General features: G+C 42.4%; 1 protein-coding gene across 4 annotated transcripts in view; it reads right to left on the bottom strand.

Moving 5' to 3' along the window:
- The window catches only part of LDB2 (LIM domain binding 2), a 476,127-nt gene that overhangs the window by 274,046 nt on the left and 183,641 nt on the right, over positions 1-18,440 (bottom strand). For all 4 annotated transcript variants that reach the window (XM_068277713.1, XM_068277721.1, XM_068277732.1 and 1 more), the window contains exon 2: positions 10,550-10,652. In XM_068277713.1, the coding sequence (XP_068133814.1) occupies positions 10,550-10,652 (103 nt within the window). The remainder of the gene's footprint in view (positions 1-10,549; positions 10,653-18,440) is intronic.

The following is an 18,440-nucleotide window of genomic DNA, read 5'->3' as shown; positions in this document are numbered from 1 at the left end:
CTCAACACTTTCAGTGCCTTCCGCAAAAGTGAAACCAAGTAAAACTTCAGGTTTTTCTAGAATTTCCATAAATTGTAATGAAGACATTTTTTTTCCATAACGGTTACGGTACTGTCTGTGACTAATCTTTTAAAGTAGAGAAGAAGTTCTAAGTTTAGTTCCACATTAAAGGACTTACGAGGCCCCAAAAAATAAATGTAGTTTTATTTAGCTGGGTCTTTTTCCAGCCCCTAGAAGTCATTTGGGTCCTTTGCCACAGCTCTGGTCCTCTTCTGGGTCCTGCTGGAGTCTCTAAGGATTACCGACCCCGATGGGTTGGTGTGTTCTGTGCCCACGTTATCAAGAGCATACTCCGCCTAACTCCCGGTGAAATTGGTGCATTCTCACACAGGGTGGGCGCAGTCCCCCGCATACGCAGAAGACGCTGACCCATCGGAGGTCGCCAATCCTTAGAGGCTGCCTGCCAGTTGGACCCTGTGGAGGACTGGAGCTGCGGTGAGGGACCCAAATGACTTCTAGGGGCTGAAAGAAGTAAAAATACTTTGGCCTCGTAAGTCTTTCAAGTACAGAACATAAATGGCGCTGTCCTCTTTTATGTTACATTTGATAAGTGTGTATTTAAGGCTAGGAGCATACCAGGCAGTGCAGAAAACCACCCGTTTTGTGCATTTTGCAGTTCTGTATTTTTGAGTTCATTAACCACTTCAGCCTTCAGTCGTTTTTCCCCTTTTGCATCAGAGCAATTTTCACCACCCATTCATTCGCCAATAACTTTATCACTAATTATCACAATGAATTGATCTATATCTTATTTTTTCCATCACCAGATAGGTTTTCTTTGGGTGGTACGTTTTGCTAAGAATTATTTTTTTCTAAATGCATTTTAACAGGGATATTACGAAAAAAAAATGGGGAAAAAATCATTATTTCTCAGTTTTCGGCCATTATAGCTTTAAAATAATACATGCTACCAAATTAAACCCCACACATTTTATTTGCCCATTTGTCCCGGTTATTACACCATTTAAATTATGCCCCTATCACAATGTATGGTGCCAATATTTTATTTGGAAAGAAAGGTGCATTTTTTCAGTTTTGCATCCATCACTATTTACAAGCTTATAATTTAAAAAATATTAGTAATATACCCACTTGCCATGCATATAAAAGAAGTTCAGACCCTTAGGTAACTATTTATGTTTTTTTTAATGTAATTTTTTTAAATTTTCTTTTTAGTTAAAATTTTATTTGGGTATTTTTTTGTGTGGGAGGTAAATAGTTAATTTTAAATGTAATTTATTGTGTTTTATGTGAAAAAAATGTATGTACATGTAGTTTGACTATTTGGCCACAAGATGGCCACAGTTTTTTCTTTTAAATTCCATCCTGTAAATGAGCACTCGCGCTTACAGGAAGTATAAGGAGGACGTGATTAATTTTTTTTGTTCAGAAAGACCGCGGCTTCTCATAAGCTGTCGGTCTTTTTACCGGGGACTATGTTCCCATTCAGTGATCTCCGGGCTAATGGGGGCAGTATGCGAGCGCGTGGACGTGCACGCGATTGTGCACGGGAGCGCGCAGCAGCACAGCAGCAGCCTTTTGGGCATGACAGTCATGTCCAAAAGGCTAAAATAGTTAAGTGCAAATGCCTTCGAAAATCATTTTGTATTACTCATGATTTTTTTTCTGCATTTTTGGTAATTTTCCCCCAAAAAGTTTTTGTGTTTTCGTGAAACACTGCATAAAAAAATACAGATTTTGCACGTTTTTGAAAATATTTTTGCATTGAAAAGAAAAATTCATTTTCTTTGAATAAATTGCAGAAATTCAATGTATTTTCGCGAATATATTCTCAAAATGGAAAATAGAATTTTCGATTTGAAAATGACTGGCAAAGATTTGCAAGCAACACCGATCAATGAGCAGGACAACAGTGCTATCTACTCAGTACCCCAGTTATTATTATTTTTTATTATTAATACTATAATTAATAGTATTATTTCTTGTGTCTACCCTTCTACACTGAAAGAAATCTGGAGAAGGCACCCTAATGTTAACAAGCAGAAATGCTACTAAAATATTGACTGTCATCTGTTGATATCTCTATATGATAATGCAAGCTTTTTTTTTTTTTTTGCAAAATCTTTACTAGCCTGGTTGTCTATAAGCATTAAAAAAAAGTTAAATATGATGTAATGTGTGTTTCTAATGATAATGCAGATTCATATTGAACATTATATTTAGATAAGTTGTAAATGTTACATTTAAACTATGTTTATAGCAATAAATTAACTGTCAACACACTGGAACACATGCTTCTCAAGATACAACACTAACAACACAAGTAAGGTGCCCATTTAGAAGTACACTATAAAGAAGGACGTGAATAAGTGCTGTTTAGGTTAGAACGTTTTACACTGAGGTTTATAATAACATGTCTAATTTGCATTGTTGCAGAATACGTGATATGTGTGATATTATTTGCTTAATGTCCTAGTTCTCTGATTTCAGCAAACACTAGAATAAATGCAAGGCTGGTCAACATGAATGGAGAAGAACACACAGCAGTGTCATAAGAGGAACCCAATGTAAAAAGACTACTGAGCTGAATAGCTTGATGCAGTTATGTGCTCAAAAAAGCATTCAGCGAGGCTGATTTACAAAGGTGGGTGTGCAGTGAAGCGCAGTGATCTGAATCGCCAAAACCATCCAGTCATGTGCTTTGAAGTTTAAAGGCCAACCCCAGGCTTGTGTGCATTCTTCTTCCTATGCGGCAGAGTTAGTTTTCAACTGTGTATAGGCTACTTAAAGCAAACCTGAACTAATCTTTCATTGACTTGAACTTACCACTTGCCATGTTCTACATACCCAGGTGTAAAATAGCATTTCACCTTGCTGGCACAGAGACATGTGTCATGGGGCTGCCATATTGCTTTCTACAAATTCTGATACTGACATTACCTACATATGACATTCTATTATGACTCTGTCCAGCTAACAACTACTCCAACTAAAGCTACGTACACACATTAGTCTAAAGTCATTTAGTCTAAGTCATTTGATATGTCTGTATCGTCCAACTATGAACAAAAAGTCAACCAAGGATCTGAAAAACGAACCATCAGCGAGAAATCTTGGTCAAAAGAACAGATTCATCCTGCCGGAACTGTTCTGTTGATGATCATTGGATAAGAGATTGTGTACTACACTCATTAGATAACGATCTTTTTTTTTTTTAAGAGCGCATGTGCTATAAAAAAGAAGTTTGGAATGAAATGTGTGTGTTATGATTGAGCAATAATCTTATTTGTCATCATTGCTGTATGTGTTCACATGATTAGACTATTGTTACATTCTGAATAAATATTTACAGGTAAGTAATTGGCTTCCCCGTAAAATTGGACCTAAAACTATGATGAACAAAAGACAATGGTAGGGATTTGATTGTGAGCTCCTCTAGAGGGAAGTTAGTGACATGGCTATATAAACTCTGTAAAGCGCTGCAGAAGATGTTGGTGCTATACAGTGGCAGGCCCAGCTTTAAATTTTTGGAGGGTACAATAGCTGGCTGGTGGGGCCCATCTGGGGATAAAAATCAATGATTGTATGGCAAGCTTTTTATATTTTTTGCCTCACTCCGGTCATAAAATTAAGGTTAATTAGTTCAGCAAGGATAGGAATTAATTACAAGGGATCTTGCAAGGATTGTGAGGGATTTATGGCAAATAGACCATTGGTTTACTTAGCTCTAATGTAGATTCCCAACATGAAGAGTTCTTTACAGAACCTATCCTGTTCACTGTATGCTGCTTGAGCCTGGAAACAGTTAACTGTATGTTACCGTGCATGGGGTACTTGGAGGGGCACAGTGATTCCTGGGGAGGTGGGGGCAGTGCACCAGCATGCCCCAGTGTAGCACCACCACTGGCGCTATACAAATACTAAATAATAATAATATACATTCAGCATGTATAGGAGGCTAAACAATACAAGAGCAAAGTCTTCCACCTTGGTGGCTGATAAGCCTTATTGTTCTCTATGAGGCCTTTCTTTCACTTGCTAGCCAGTCAAACCAGCAGGTGGAGTGTAAACTAAATGCCACTGTGGTATTTTAAGGATCATACACACATCCAACATAATGCACAAACAACTGCCCATAATGACCAGCCGCACAACAAGCTGTTTATACGAAAAGTAGGTACACACACGCCAACCAACTCACTATGCGCGTAAGCGAAACGACAAACTGCACTGTATGCATTCAAAAACAACCAAGTTCTTCAAAAGACTTGTACACATGTCCCAACCTGCACGATAGTTGGGCAGGTTGATTCCCCGGTTGAATCTAGCAAACAACCTGTTATCAGTTGGTCGTCTTGTTGTTTGCCAGCCGTACACACACCCAACTTGTCTTCCAACAGACCAAGTTTAGAAGATAGTCGAGCAGATTGTTTGGACCAGGGGCGTAACTAGAAATGACTGGGCCCCCTGCAAACTTTGGATGGGGCCCCCTATTGCCATCCCCCCTTTCTACAATACTTTGTATGATTCGTTATCAGGCAGATGCAGTCATTACAACAATTGTGCAGAGAGCAGAAAGCTTTTTCTCCATGCCCAAACTCCTCAAGCATCACTACAGGACACAGCACTTGGGGAGGAGTAGAAAGGCTGGGGGTAGAACAGGCTGTACACAAGAGCCTGCTGTACACTGAATAGAGACTGTCTACAAATCTTTGTCTGCAAAACCTTGTATGATTCCATATCACTTGCTGAGCAGATGCAGTCATTAGAACAGTTGTGCAGAGAGCAGAAGGTTTTTCTCTCCTTGCCCTCAGTTTTCAGTCTCTCAGGCCGGGGCCCCCTGTGGCTTCTGGGCCCCCTGCAGCTGAATCTCTTGCAGGGTCTATTGTTACGCCCCTGGTTTGGACGTGTGTAGGAGCCTTGAGTCTCCAGATCAGGAATACAAACAATCATCTTTTTTACTCTCATAAATGATAAATGTATCTACAATTTTAACTAAAAAACAGCAATTTAAAAAAAAAAATCTAAATTCTTGGTTCATTGATTCATCAGTGCTAATCTCCACATCAACAGCCTCTAGGTAGCTTCTTCTCCACCCAACTAAGTTGCCAGTGCTCTCTCACCCCATATCACGTCTCCATACTTAGTGGCAGCTCCAGTCAAGACATGTGGATTATTAAAATAGTTAATATTTATAATTCTGTAAAGAAAATGTGCAAATTAAATATTTGTGCCTGAAGTGAGGCTTTAATATGTTCCTAAATTTCTTTTTTTTAATCAGTTTTTTTTTTTTGCAGTATTAAGCCTAATAAATAAATTAAGAAAACATTATTTTTATTATATAAATAAATAAAAATATAATAATAATAATAATAATAATAATAATAATAATAATAATAATAATAATAATAATAATAATAATAATAAAAACAACACTATACGGTCCTTTCAGGTAATGTTAAAGTTAGCATTAGACAACTCTGCTGACTAAATAGGAACTAAAATACTAACAACAAGAAGTACTAAATCCAGACTACGGCACCAATTCAAATGTATCATCACATTTTTTTAGTTATCTTAAATGCCAAGGAAACATTTCAGATTAGTGTTGATCTTTGCAGTGCATGAGATTACCAATGCTAACTATAAATATACCCCCAAATAATAATTCTGTATATTTAATCTTTCATGTTAATGAGAATCTTGTTTTGGACAATGGATGTACGAGATTTTTGATTAGCTTATCCAAGGATTAGCTCTACATGTAGAGGAAGGTTTAACTGATCTGTTATTTCCAATAATTCTTTGAAAGGTGACATACTGGACTCCAGGAACCCGGAGGACTTGTATTTCCTGTAGTTGCTTACTTACATGATTATGAGTACTCCCTAGGGAATACTGATGAGCTTTGTTGCCTGCTGGATTACTTGGTGCAATAAAGATTAGTATTACCAATTATTTACGGCACCTGTGAAGTGCATTGTGTGATTTATTTAACCCACATCTGACAGTACAAACATTTTTTTTCTTGCTATAGTTGATGCCTATAAGGGCTTTATTCATTAGAGCTTATTTGCCAGAAAAGTACACTTATTTCTACTGAAAGTACACCATTTTTCTATTGACCACATTTATTAAACATGGTGAAAGTATGCTGGCACTCCGTGCAAGGGGCGGAGGTACAGTGCGCGAACTGACACTTGCCCTAGGCTCTGACACTGATACAGGGTCACTTCCTTGCGCTAGTTCAAGGAATTACTGCAGCCAATGATGATTGATACTTTTCCCGGATCACTCAACCCCCTCCCCCAGCACCTGGGGGAAAAAATAAGGTGTTGCGGGGAGCGGGAGTGATCAGGAAAAATTATTAGAAAGGGTTATGTTTTTTTACATTGCTAATCACTAGGGAAGAAATCCTGTTTGAGCTTTATAAATACAGGATCTTCTCAAAAAATTCGCATATTGTGATAAAGTTCATTATTTTCTGTAATGTACTGATAAACATTAGACTTTCATATATTTTAGTACATAGCAAGGAAATGAACAGCGCTACTTAAAAACAGATGAGTGCCTACCTGCAAAAGAGTACAAGCCCCACTTATGGGATAAAATACACACTGAGCATACACATGACCTGTCTACCACTGAAGGATGTTGGTTTCCTGTAACAGCTTGCATGCAACTTGTTAAGTACTCGTCCCTCCCACTGCGAAGAAGTCAATCCTCCATGGGAGGGGACCTAACACTAACTAAATTCTACCTATGCATATGCATAGCCTGGGCGCGCTACCAAGTAAAATTGAAAATTGCGCAAAAAGTGGGATCAGCGCATCACTAGGCCGCCTCCGAATGGCCTCCGATCAGAGATGCGCTGAGCCCCCCCCCAGAGACTGCAAACGCACCTTGAACCCAAACAGAGGCTCTTCATATACACCAAAAGCGAAGCTGTTAAGTGGGAGCGGCTGACCAAAAATGAATTAAATTAGTACATAGCAAGGAAATGAACAGCGCTACTTAAAAACATTTCATATATTTTAGATTCAATACACACAACTGAAGTAGTTAAAGCCTTTTATTGTTTTAATATTCCTATCTCAAACAATTAGCATATTTCATCCGACCAATAAAAGAAACGTGTTTTTAAAACAAAAAAAGTCAACCTTCAAATGATTATGTTCAGTTATGCACTCAATACTTGGTCGGGAATCCTTTTGCAGAAATGACTGCTTTAATGTGGCGTGGCATGGAGGCAATCAGCCTCTGGCACTGCTCAGGTGTTATGGTGGCCCAGGATGCTTCGATAGCGGCCTTAAAGAGTAACTGTTAGCCCCAAAAATGAAATTTAAATCTCTATTGCAATGTTTTATTTACTTTTTAAGTGAGCCAAAAAGGCAATGCAGAAGTTAAAAATCAATCTAATTTTTTTACTATGTTGCCTTCTCCCCAAGCTCCGGACGCAAAGCTGCATATCAGATACTGCTGAGCATGCAGAGCATGCCTATGTCTGCTCGACCCCCCTCTCCCCCCCAGGACCAGGTGCCGATATATTCTCACCCCAAACAGCTGACCGCTATGACACGGAGAGAGAGCGGGAGCACTTCCAGTGCCGCCACCACAGAGCAGCCGCCGCCGTGCATGGTGCACGGCGGCGGCTGCTCTGCGGTGGCGGCGCTGGAAGTGCTCCCGCTCTCTCTCCGTGTCAGAGCGGTCAGCTGTTTGGGTTGAGAATATTTTGGCTCACTTAAAAAGTAAATAAAACATTGCAATAGAGATTTAAATTTCATTTTTGGGGCTAACAGTTACTCTTTAAGCTCATCCAGAGTGTTGGGTCTTGCGTCTCTCAACTTTCTCTTCACAATATCCCATAGAATTCTCTATGGGGTTCAGGTCAGGAGAGTTGGCAGGCCAATTGAGCACAGTAATACCATGGTCAGTAAAACCATTTACCAGTGGTTTTGGCACTGTGAGCAGGTGCCAGGCCATGCTGAAAAATGAAATCTTCATCTCCATAAAGCTTTTCAGCAGATGGAAGCATGAACCCACTTTTGAACCAGAAACAGCAGCAGAGGCGCCTGACCTGGGCTACAAAGAAGCAGCACTGGACTGTTGCTCAGTGGTCCAAAGTACTTTTTTCGGATGAAAGCAACTTTTGCATGTCATTCAGAAATCAAGGTGCCAGAGTCTGGAGGAAGAGTGGGGAGAGGGAAATGCCAAAATGCCTGAAGTCCAGTGTCAGTACCCACAGTCAGTGATGGTCTGGGATGCCATGCCAGCTGCTGGTGTTGGTCCACTGTGTTTTATCAAGGGCAGGGTCAATGCAGCTAGCTATCAGGAGATTGTAGAGCACTTCATGCTTCCATCTGCTGAAAAGCTTTATGGAGATGAAGATTTCATTTTTCAGCACGACCTGGCACCTGCTCACAGTGCCAAAACCACTGGTAAATGGTTTACTGTCCATGTTATTACTGTGCTCAATTGGCCTGCCAACTCTCCTGACCTGAACTCCATAGAGAATCTGTGGGATAATGTGAAGAGAAAATTGAGAGACGCAAGACCCAACACACTGGATGAGCTTAATGCTGGGGCTATACCAGGACCGCCATCAGAAGTTTTTGGGCCCCATGCTGGGCAAACCTACTGGGCCTCCCTCTGCCCCCACATGACAAATCATAATCTTTTAAGACCTAAACACACTAACGCCTGTGTGTCCATTTTTCACGCACTCCCATGGCTGGGAGCATTCTGAGTATATTTAGCTAATTAAGACTGTAACTGCACCAGGTATGGGAGCATATGTAGGAGGTATGCGCCCCGGAACAGTAGATGCCCAGTGCCAGTGTGCAAGACAGCTAGATTGTGTGCACTCTACAGGAGCACAACGGATAGGACTGAAAGGGTATTGAGGAAGCTGATGGACTCTAGGGGGCTGGGAGGAGCCCCAGGTAAGTAAAAATCCTTTTCTCTCATTCCTCTCAGGTTTACTTTAATCACTAACTGACTAAGGTAACTCCTGGATAAGCCTCCCGGCACCTCTCACCACATTAATGGGCAGCCAGAAGGACAGACAGAGACTGCAGCTGGGGCCCATTTGTGGCACTGTTCTCCGGGCACCAGATTTACTCGGGCCCCATACAGCAGTTTCCCCTGTGATGCCCTGAAGGCGGCCATGGGCTATACACCAAACATCTCTAGCACTGAGATATTAAAAAACATTAACACTAGTGGCAGACTCATTTTCCTTAGCATGCAGCATGCCAATCACAGTGCCTGCTGCATCATCTTTCCACAATCCCTTTGCCACCAGCACCATGAACATGTTTTTAGGTTACTTGTCTTACAGACAAAACTTGCCGTAGAGTGAGTATAAAAGTGGCTTTGAGCCCCTAAAGTTAACCATACCTTGCTTGATTTTGCTGTACAGTCTATTCGATCAGTTTATCAGAAGGAGGGAGAATCGATTATGTTCCATTCTGGATGTTCAATGGAAATTGGCCAATATCTGGTCAAATCGACCAATTTACTAGATCGAACAGGATGAAAGATATTGGTTAAAGGAATTGTCGACTGTTTACATGATTTGGATTGACACAGAATCAATTTTTGGTTTCAGAAAATGAAGGCACAACATAATTCCGATCGATAGTGAAGGAGAATGACATAATATCTCGCTTGTAGTGTGTGGGCCACTATTAGTCGATCGACTTTTGATCAACCAAACTTTAGTTGATCATTGAAATAAAGTCAATCGCTTAATTGGCAAATGGAAAATTAAGTAATATATATTTATATGGCTACCTTTAGTCTTCAATCACATGGCTTTTGGCTGGCTGCCCACTTATGTTTGCGTCTCGAAAGGCTGAGTGATTTTGCAATGTGATTTTGCAGTGATTTAGAGGAAAGCGATTTTGAATCTTGCTTTCCCCTATTAAATTGCTCCAACAATGTTGCAGGAGCTGTGATTGCTATTTCGGCAAATCGCAGTCACTCCTGTGGGCTCAACTCCATTGGCTGTCATTAGCCTAGCATTTCATAATTGCTGGCAATTCCAAAACGGGGCTAAAAATGCTCTAGTGGGCCGTAGCCCTCGCACACTATTGACAAGTAAACATCTACCTTGCAAAATAAACGTTCCCTGTGATAAATGTGATTAGCTAAGTACTTTAATTGTTGGTGCCTCACAAGATCGGAACTCTGTACTGACTGGTTTCTGATTACTCTTCCCGTACCAAGGGTGTGAGATGCAGCATAGATCTGGAGATACATTCTGGCTTGAAAGCATTCAGGCACAGCAAGGGAGATCAGTAGAATGTGCTATGGGAACGTAAATTTATTGCATAACCGCAAGAAAGGGTCTGCAGAACAAAGAGTGATGTGTATGGTTTCGTTTTGCTTGTAAGAGCACTATGAAAATGTCATCCTTATATGAAAAGATACAGCAAAAATAAACAGATTCCCACCTAGAGTATCAGAACTGTGTGGGGAAATGAGGAAATGAAAATAAAAGAGATGCCCATTGGAAGGCACTTACTGTATCTCTTTGGCCCATCTTCTAAACAAAATGACAGTGTTAACGTTGCATCATCTTCAAAAAATTCTGTCGTAAAGGCATCCCACCAAAGATTGTCACTATCCTGTAGAGAAAGAGGCAAAGCTTAATTGATATAGATCTATAACATGCTCCACCATCAGTAGCTTGCTAAATAAAAACATTACACTCTGCAAGAATGAGATTAACCTTAACAAAAAGAAAAAAAATTAATTGTACTGTGCAAACTTATAACTTTTTTTTTTTGCCATTCTTCTGACTTGTATGATCCAAGCTTTCTCTCCATCAGCACCAGCTACTGAGCAATGCCACATACCACTCCTGGCTCTGAAAGTGTAAATGGGAAGTTACATCATAGCCCTATGGCAAGAACTGCCATAGGCCCTAACCCAAAGCTGGAGGAAGAAGCTGAAAATGCCTACAGGTGCATAGACTCACCTATGGAAGGAGGTGGAGGGAAATGGTGTGGCCACATGGAGCAACACAGACTGGTAAGGAGCACAATAATAGCCTTGGTCTTCACTTGGACAAGAATATTAGGCAGAAATACTCAGTTTTGGCTACACATTGTTGAGTAGTTTTTAATTTCTTGTTATAATCAATTGACAAGCAATAATATCCCATCAGTAATTCCATGCATTAAGGACCTGGGTGTTAGGAAGGTTACTCCAAAGTGGTAAGCAACTACAGAATCATCTACAATATTTTCTATTAAAAATAAATCATACAATATTGTCATTATTTCAGAAATATTAAAGGTCATCTCTATAAACCAATATTTATTTTAAATGTTATTTGATTAGTAGTAGTAGTAGTTAATGGGATACCCACTTTTGTTCCAATCCTTTAGTATTAAACTGGGGTCTTAACTAGTGTTGGGCGAACACCTGGATGTTCGGGTTCGGGAAAGTTCGCCGAACATGGCCGCAATGTTCGGCATGTTCGGGCCGAACCCCGAACTCCCCGAACATCCCGCTTTTTGGGGCCCTATGGGGTCGCAGGCATAAGGGGGGAGCATGCCCCGATCGCGGGGGGGGGGGGGGGGTCGGAAATTCCCCCCACCCCTCCGCTAGCGCTCCCCCCTCTGCCCGCTTCCCTATACAAAAGTTTCAGGATGTACCGGTCCGGTGGTAGTGGGTGGCTGGCAGTGGGCGGCACTGTGAAGTGAGTGACTGAGGAGGAGGAGTCCGGAGAGTGACGCGTTGAGGGAGTCCGGGCAGCGGGCGGTTCAGCAGTAGTACGGTACTACTGCTGAACCGCCCGCTGCCCGGACTCCCTTAACGCGTCATTCTCCGGACTCCTCCTCCTCAGTCACTCACTTCACAGTGCCGCCCACTGCCAGCCACCCACTACCACCGGACCGGTACTTCCTGAAACTTTTGTATGGGGAAGCGGGCAGAGGGGGGAGCGCTAGCGGAGGGGGTGGGGGGAATTTCCGATCCCCCCCCCCCCCGCGATCGGGGCATGCTCCCCCCTTATGCCTGCGACCCCATAGGGGGGCAGTATTCGGCCGAACAGGGGCCCTGTTCGGCCCTGTTCGGCGGCCAATTAGTAGTTCGGGGCGAACCCGAACTTAAAAGGCCGAACACCATCAGGTGTTCGGCCGAACTCGAACATCACCCGAACAGGGTGATGTTCTGCAGAACCCGAACAGTGGCGAACACTGTTCGCCCAACACTAGTCTTAACCACTTAATCACTATTGCAGTACAACCACTTCCTCAGTGCCGGAATATTTATTGGACTATTTGTAGTATAACAGTTTCTGCTATTATAGCTCTGGCATAGTCTATAAAACAATCAGGGCTTATACTAAGCAATCAGACAGAGAATCAAATAATTAAAGGACAGCTACCCCGAGGACACTGTTTCCCTCCTAACCTTTCCCTCCAGAAGCCGCTCTGCCATGCACTGGGTTGCCTGCGCTCCACCCTTATTCACCGAAACAGACATGCTGCTCTGCTATAGTAAAGCAAAGTGTCTGTACAGCACTCAGACCGTGAACTGTCAACCAAGGGATCAGGTCCTACATGTCCCACATGCATGTTTACACACCTTAAAGCGGAATATAACTCTGCATTTCAACTTTGCTCTAAAACATTATTTACAGCATATTATATGCAACCAGCATTTTGTTTTACTAGACCAGCATTGGAAGGGTTACACACAGAGCTTTAAAGTTCCGTGGAGAGAAATGCTGCCGCAGCCGAAGTTTAGATAGATACATTTAAGTAAACACAATGTAACAAGTGAGGAATGTGACTCACTCTCTCTCTGTGTCTGGGAGCTCCTGCACAGTCAAAGTGTGCGTCACATTCCACACTTGTTACATTGTGTTTACTTAAATGTATCTATCTAAACTTTGGCTGTGGCAGCATTTCTCTCCACAGAACTTTACAGCTCTGTGTGTAACTCTTTCAATGCTGGTCTAGTAAAAAAAAATGCTGGTTGCATATAATATGCTGTAAATAATGTTTTAGAGCAAAGTTGAAATTCAGGGTTATATTCCGCTTTAAGTCTAGAGTTTATCGATTAGTTCTAGAGTTGCTGGCTGAAGTCTCCACAGACAGCATTGTATGGTTCTTGCCCACTTGCAGTATTACAGCAAGTAAGAGGCTGAAGTAAGTAAAACCAACATTTTTGTAAGCATTAAGTCAAGAAAAAGAGCACTTTTTGACCACTGTGTGTTGCATTTGCATTTGACCTGCATTTCAAAAGATTCTGCCAAGCATTCACAATGCGTTCAGATTGTCTCCAATACACTCACAAAAAGCTCTTCAAATCCAGCACAATAGGACAAGGTATGCTTAGAAAAATGCAAGACAAAGCAAAGCTTGTCAGAATTGACTGTAAACATGGCAACACTGCACCATAAAACATCTTTAAAAATTCAGATCCTGCATTCAAACGCTATACAAAATGCCAGAAATAAAATACAAGTGATAATGTATACTAGACATTAACCTCATGAGGTCCACAGTGTTAAGCCCACCTAAAGACCAGGCCATTTTTTTAAATAGGCCACTGTAGCTTTAAGGCCAAGCTGCAGGGCTGAACAAAACAGCACACAAGTGAATCCCCCCCCCCTTTTCTCCCCACCAACAGAGCTCTCTGTTGGTGGGGTCTGATCGCCCCCTAGTGTTTATTTATTTTTTTAATAAATATTTATGTTCTTTATTTTCCTATTATTTTTTCCTATTATTTTTTTTTTCTTCTCATACCCCTCCCCCCAGTTAGCCAATCATGGCGATCAGCTTTTGTAGGCTTCTGCCTATGAGAACCGATCGCTCTCTAGTGTCCCAGGGGGACAGCCATGTCACACAGTTGTCCCTAGTACAGCGCTGCTGCAGATCGCAGCATTGTGCAAGATAATTAGATAGCAGCCATCTAACAGTCTCTCCGAGCGGCGATCACCGCTTGGAGACTGAAGGCTCCGCTCCGCCTACCAACAGGAGATGCGCAGCCTGCGCGCGATCTCCTGCACTGCGAGCCCCAAGGACCTTGCCATTAGGTGGTCCTGGGAGTGTCACAGTCGGCAAGCAGTTAAAGACACTCAGAGATGAAGTAACATAATAGATATATACATCCCTGGGGTTTCCTCCTGCCCCATCTGCATGGATTGCTCCCATGCTGCCGTCCTCAGCCTTCTCTGTCGCTAGTATCGGGTCCCGTAACTTTAGCCAGTGGCAGCCAGTTTTACGCATACGCAGTAACTTGCTCCGTCGCCTGCCTTAGACATGTGCCTGCACAGTATGGAGGGAGTGCACTGCACTTGCGGTGACTGGCACTGACTGGCCGAAGTTACGGGACCCGCTAACGGCGATACAGAAGGCTGAGGACAGTGGTGTGGGAGCGATCCATTTGGATGGGGCTGGAAGAAGACCCAGGTATGTATAAATCTATTATGTTACTTCATCTCTGAGTCTTTTTAAGAAGCTGCCCCACCCACAAAGGCTTCTGGTAAAGTGTAACTGTCGGGCATAAAATCAAAAATCAATTCTTTATTTTTATCTGGTAAACAAGTAATAAGGATGCTAACCAGGCAATCCAAAAGTAAAAAAAAATCAAAAAAACACTCTTACCTTTCTTGTTGATAAAATCTCATTCACCAGGTTACCTGGCTTTTATTTGGTACATTTGCCGCACAAAAGAAGTTGCACGGCATGCTGGGTTGTCTTTTTTTTTGCTTCTTTACCTTCCTCTCAGAATTTACTAATGCAGCCTGATTGGCTGAAGCCTCTTTCCCTCCTGTTTTCCCTTCCCACAACTCTATTCCTCTCTGATTGGCCAATATTTTGCATGCTGAGAAGCTGCAGAGTCACACAATGACAATGCACTTTCTATTGCAGAGCTGGGTGGGAGTGTCTGAAGACTGTCTATGTTTGCATTGGCCACCCTCCTCCCAGAGTAAGGGAGGAAATGATGTCAGGATTGGCTTCAAGATAGACAGAATTAAGATGGTAAATCCTAAGAAGGATTTTCTCTTTTTTTTTTACTATAGAAAAATCACTAAAATCAAAATGTGGACAGTGCAATACATATGTTATATAAGTAGAGTAAGTATTAATCCACTTAAGTGGTTTTTGTTTCTGGCTGACAGCTCCTCTTTAAGAACTTCTGCTGAGCTCCTTCAGTTTACTTGACCACATTGTTTGCTGTGGAATACAGGTTTGACAAAAACACAAAACAAAACTACACAGAAAAAAAAAACCACATTTGGGCATTCTGCTTACTAAGCTATCAGAGGGTATATTTAGAACTTTGCCTGGAGTAAGGTTTTAATTATTTACTAAGGTGTTTCTTTGGCAGGTGACTCATAATAAACAGATGTTAACAATTAACTAAACTAAATTATGATCCCCCGTGACTCCCCATTCATGGATCTTGTACAGGTAGCTTTGATGTTGGTCACAAGCATATTGGAACAGCAGTGGCAAGCTTACAACAATTAATGCTTTATTAGATGTCCCAGAGGATGTTAAGCTGCTGACACATACAAGATAAAACAACATTCTCACTGCCACCTAACCAAATGATGAGTCTGCTATCAGTGATAGTGACAGGCAGACCGCTAATGTGGCACTCCATTTTTTACAGCTTTCAAATGTTGCTGCACAAGAAACACTGGCGGGGAAACAAGAACAATGAAGTAACCTGAAGTAGACATATTATTGGAACAAAAGTTTCCACAAATCAGCAAGGGACATTAGAGAGGGGACAGACAAATCTGCTTATTGCAGAAGACGGCAGGTGCTCTTCATGCTAGTTCATTACTACTCCTATTACCTCACTTAGAGGTTGATTTACTAAATGTATTTTAACAAATTATTCCACCTCACTTATTTTTCACCTCAACTATAAACAGATATGTAGGGTTTTTTCCTTGATGATTCTTGTAAGGGCCAAGAATACCTAGGTGAGAAGTAGGGAGAGACCGGGAGCCCAATGGTGCAGTATCGTTAGGTATAGGGAGGATAAACTCGTATAGATATATACTCACAAAGGTGGGTTGCAGTTCCTGCAACCACAGTATAGGCCTGCCGGGAATTAACCATCCCAGCTCGGTACTCCAGGTCCTGCTGGATACTGGATAGTCGCTCTCCTGTAGTACGATAGACTTTCCAGGAAAACTGCAAAGCTATTACCTCCAAAGGAGGTCTGCCTCCATCCTACCCATTACCATAAAGAGAGATAATTCACAGGATAAATAGATAAGAAGAGATACACCATGAGATGAGACAGATAAGGAGACAGAAATCATGAGATACACAGATAAAGGGGTAGCAGTAGAGTAGTGCCCCTGATGAGTCACAACCCACGTGACGAAACGCGTAGGGCGGAGCTTGGAGGACGCACGCTGTACTACCACTGATAGGGAGAGATGCGGCCTGGGCATGTGAGAGGTGACTGGAGCCGGCGGCGATGTGGTATTGTGATATGCTATGATGCAAGAAACTTTTATGTACGCAGTTTTAACTTGGGGGCAATTGGGAGCCTATTAAAGCAGTTTTATGCTATGAGAGATCTCTTGTTTTTTTTAGGTTTTAGCAGCACAGATATACTGTATATGATATGCAGAACTGTAAAGAATCTTTCTGGTGAGCAGGGAAAGGAAGGGGGGTGTGTGATCCCCATCAAACCCTGGTGACAGCTTATATTCCCTCACGCAGTATGTGTTTATGCACAAGGGTGTACTATTGAGGCAATACTCACTATGAGAAGGCCTGTTCTGCTGTGCTTTTATTTTTAAGGGTCTACGGATTGCAATTGTTGCTGTGGATAACTGGCGCGACTATTGAGCATATTTCTTATCATGACTGGGACTTGTCTCTGTGTATAGTCAGCGGCCTGACAAGAGAGTGAGGACTGAGCGCAATATCACGGTGAAAAAAAATTAGAGTAGTGCACCCTATCCACCATCAGATAAAACAGGAAGTTTTGAATTAGGATCATGATACCATTTAACTGAAAAAAAAAGTAAAGGTGCCCATATTTCAGACAATGTATGAGCAGATCGACTATGTATGAGACATATCTCTCCTTGACCGCATCTGATTGGAGAGAGATCTGTTACCTGCCAATACACCACACGCCGATTCCCGCTCGATTTTAGCATTACGTTTCTTGGGAATCCTTTTGATGCTGCATCCCCACCTTGCTGCCCCCCCCCCATGTAAAATGTGCCCCGTACAGTATACTTTACCTGTCGGTGTCCGGCGCTGGCTCCAGGCTCCGTCCTTATACCCGTGCCCCAGGTGGCTGATGGCGTAACATGCGTATGTGTGACGTCACACACACATGCCCGCCAGGGCCGGTCCTGGACTTTCTGCTGCCTGAGGCAAAGACCGTGAAGGCGCCCCCCCCAGCCGATACACCCCCCCCTATATCCCTTTCTGTCTCCATCTGCTTGTTGTCCCTCCTGTCTTTCTTAGCGGAATTAAGCCTGATACACACTTTCAATTACAATTGGCCAATCATTGACCAATTTTACCACCTTCCTTCATGTAGTATAAGGGATACCTACATAATCTGCTCATAGTGTGCAATATCTGCTGCCCAGCCTCATACTACATGACGCAGGTGGTAAAATTGGTCAGTGATTGGCCAATCATAATTGAAAGTGTGTACCAGGCTTTAGCCCTCATCTTAAAAGTGGATGTGTTAGAGGATTTAAATGAATCATGTATAATCCAGGGAGTAGGACCGAGTTGGTTTGCTGAGACAGTGTGTTGGTTGGGTGTGGAGAGGAATCGTGACGATTCCACCCAACACGGTGCACCTGACCCAACCAACACACTGTCTCAGCAAACCAACTCGGTCCCACTCCCTGGATTATACATGATGATTCATTTAAATCCTCTAACACATCCACTTTTAAGATGAGGGCTAAAGCCTGGTACACACATTCAATTATGATTCAGTCGTTAAGAGTCTATGCCACTGTGATTCACCACCCTGCTGTCAGAGATCATCTCAGAGATGTTACAGACGTAAATAGTTGGAGCGCAGACAGACCATGCTTTCATGAAAGGCGCCTTCAGTTAGAGTGACCAGATTTTTGTGGGTCCAACCTGGGACGCGGAGGGGGGCGGGGGGCGGCGAAAAGTGGGGAGGACTGAGGAGCGCGCAGCGACGAAGACTGGGCGGGGGGCTGCGGCACGCGCAACAATGGGCGTGGCCATGACATTGTATGGGCGGAGCTAGCGTAATGATGTAACAGCGAGGCATAAGAAAGCAGTGTTTACGCCATGATGTGGACAAACGAGACTTTGCATCATGGGTGTGCAGAAACTGTGTGATGCTAATAGTATACCGTAACCACAAAGCAGCAAACATAGCCATCTATGACCATTAAATAATAAATGCAGTAACAG

Source organism: Hyperolius riggenbachi, chromosome 1 (genome assembly GCF_040937935.1).
Source record: "Hyperolius riggenbachi isolate aHypRig1 chromosome 1, aHypRig1.pri, whole genome shotgun sequence".
In the NCBI taxonomy this organism is placed as follows: Eukaryota; Metazoa; Chordata; class Amphibia; order Anura; family Hyperoliidae; genus Hyperolius; species Hyperolius riggenbachi.
Note: the sequence above shows the minus strand (reverse complement) of the source record. Positions and strands in the feature narration are given on the sequence as shown.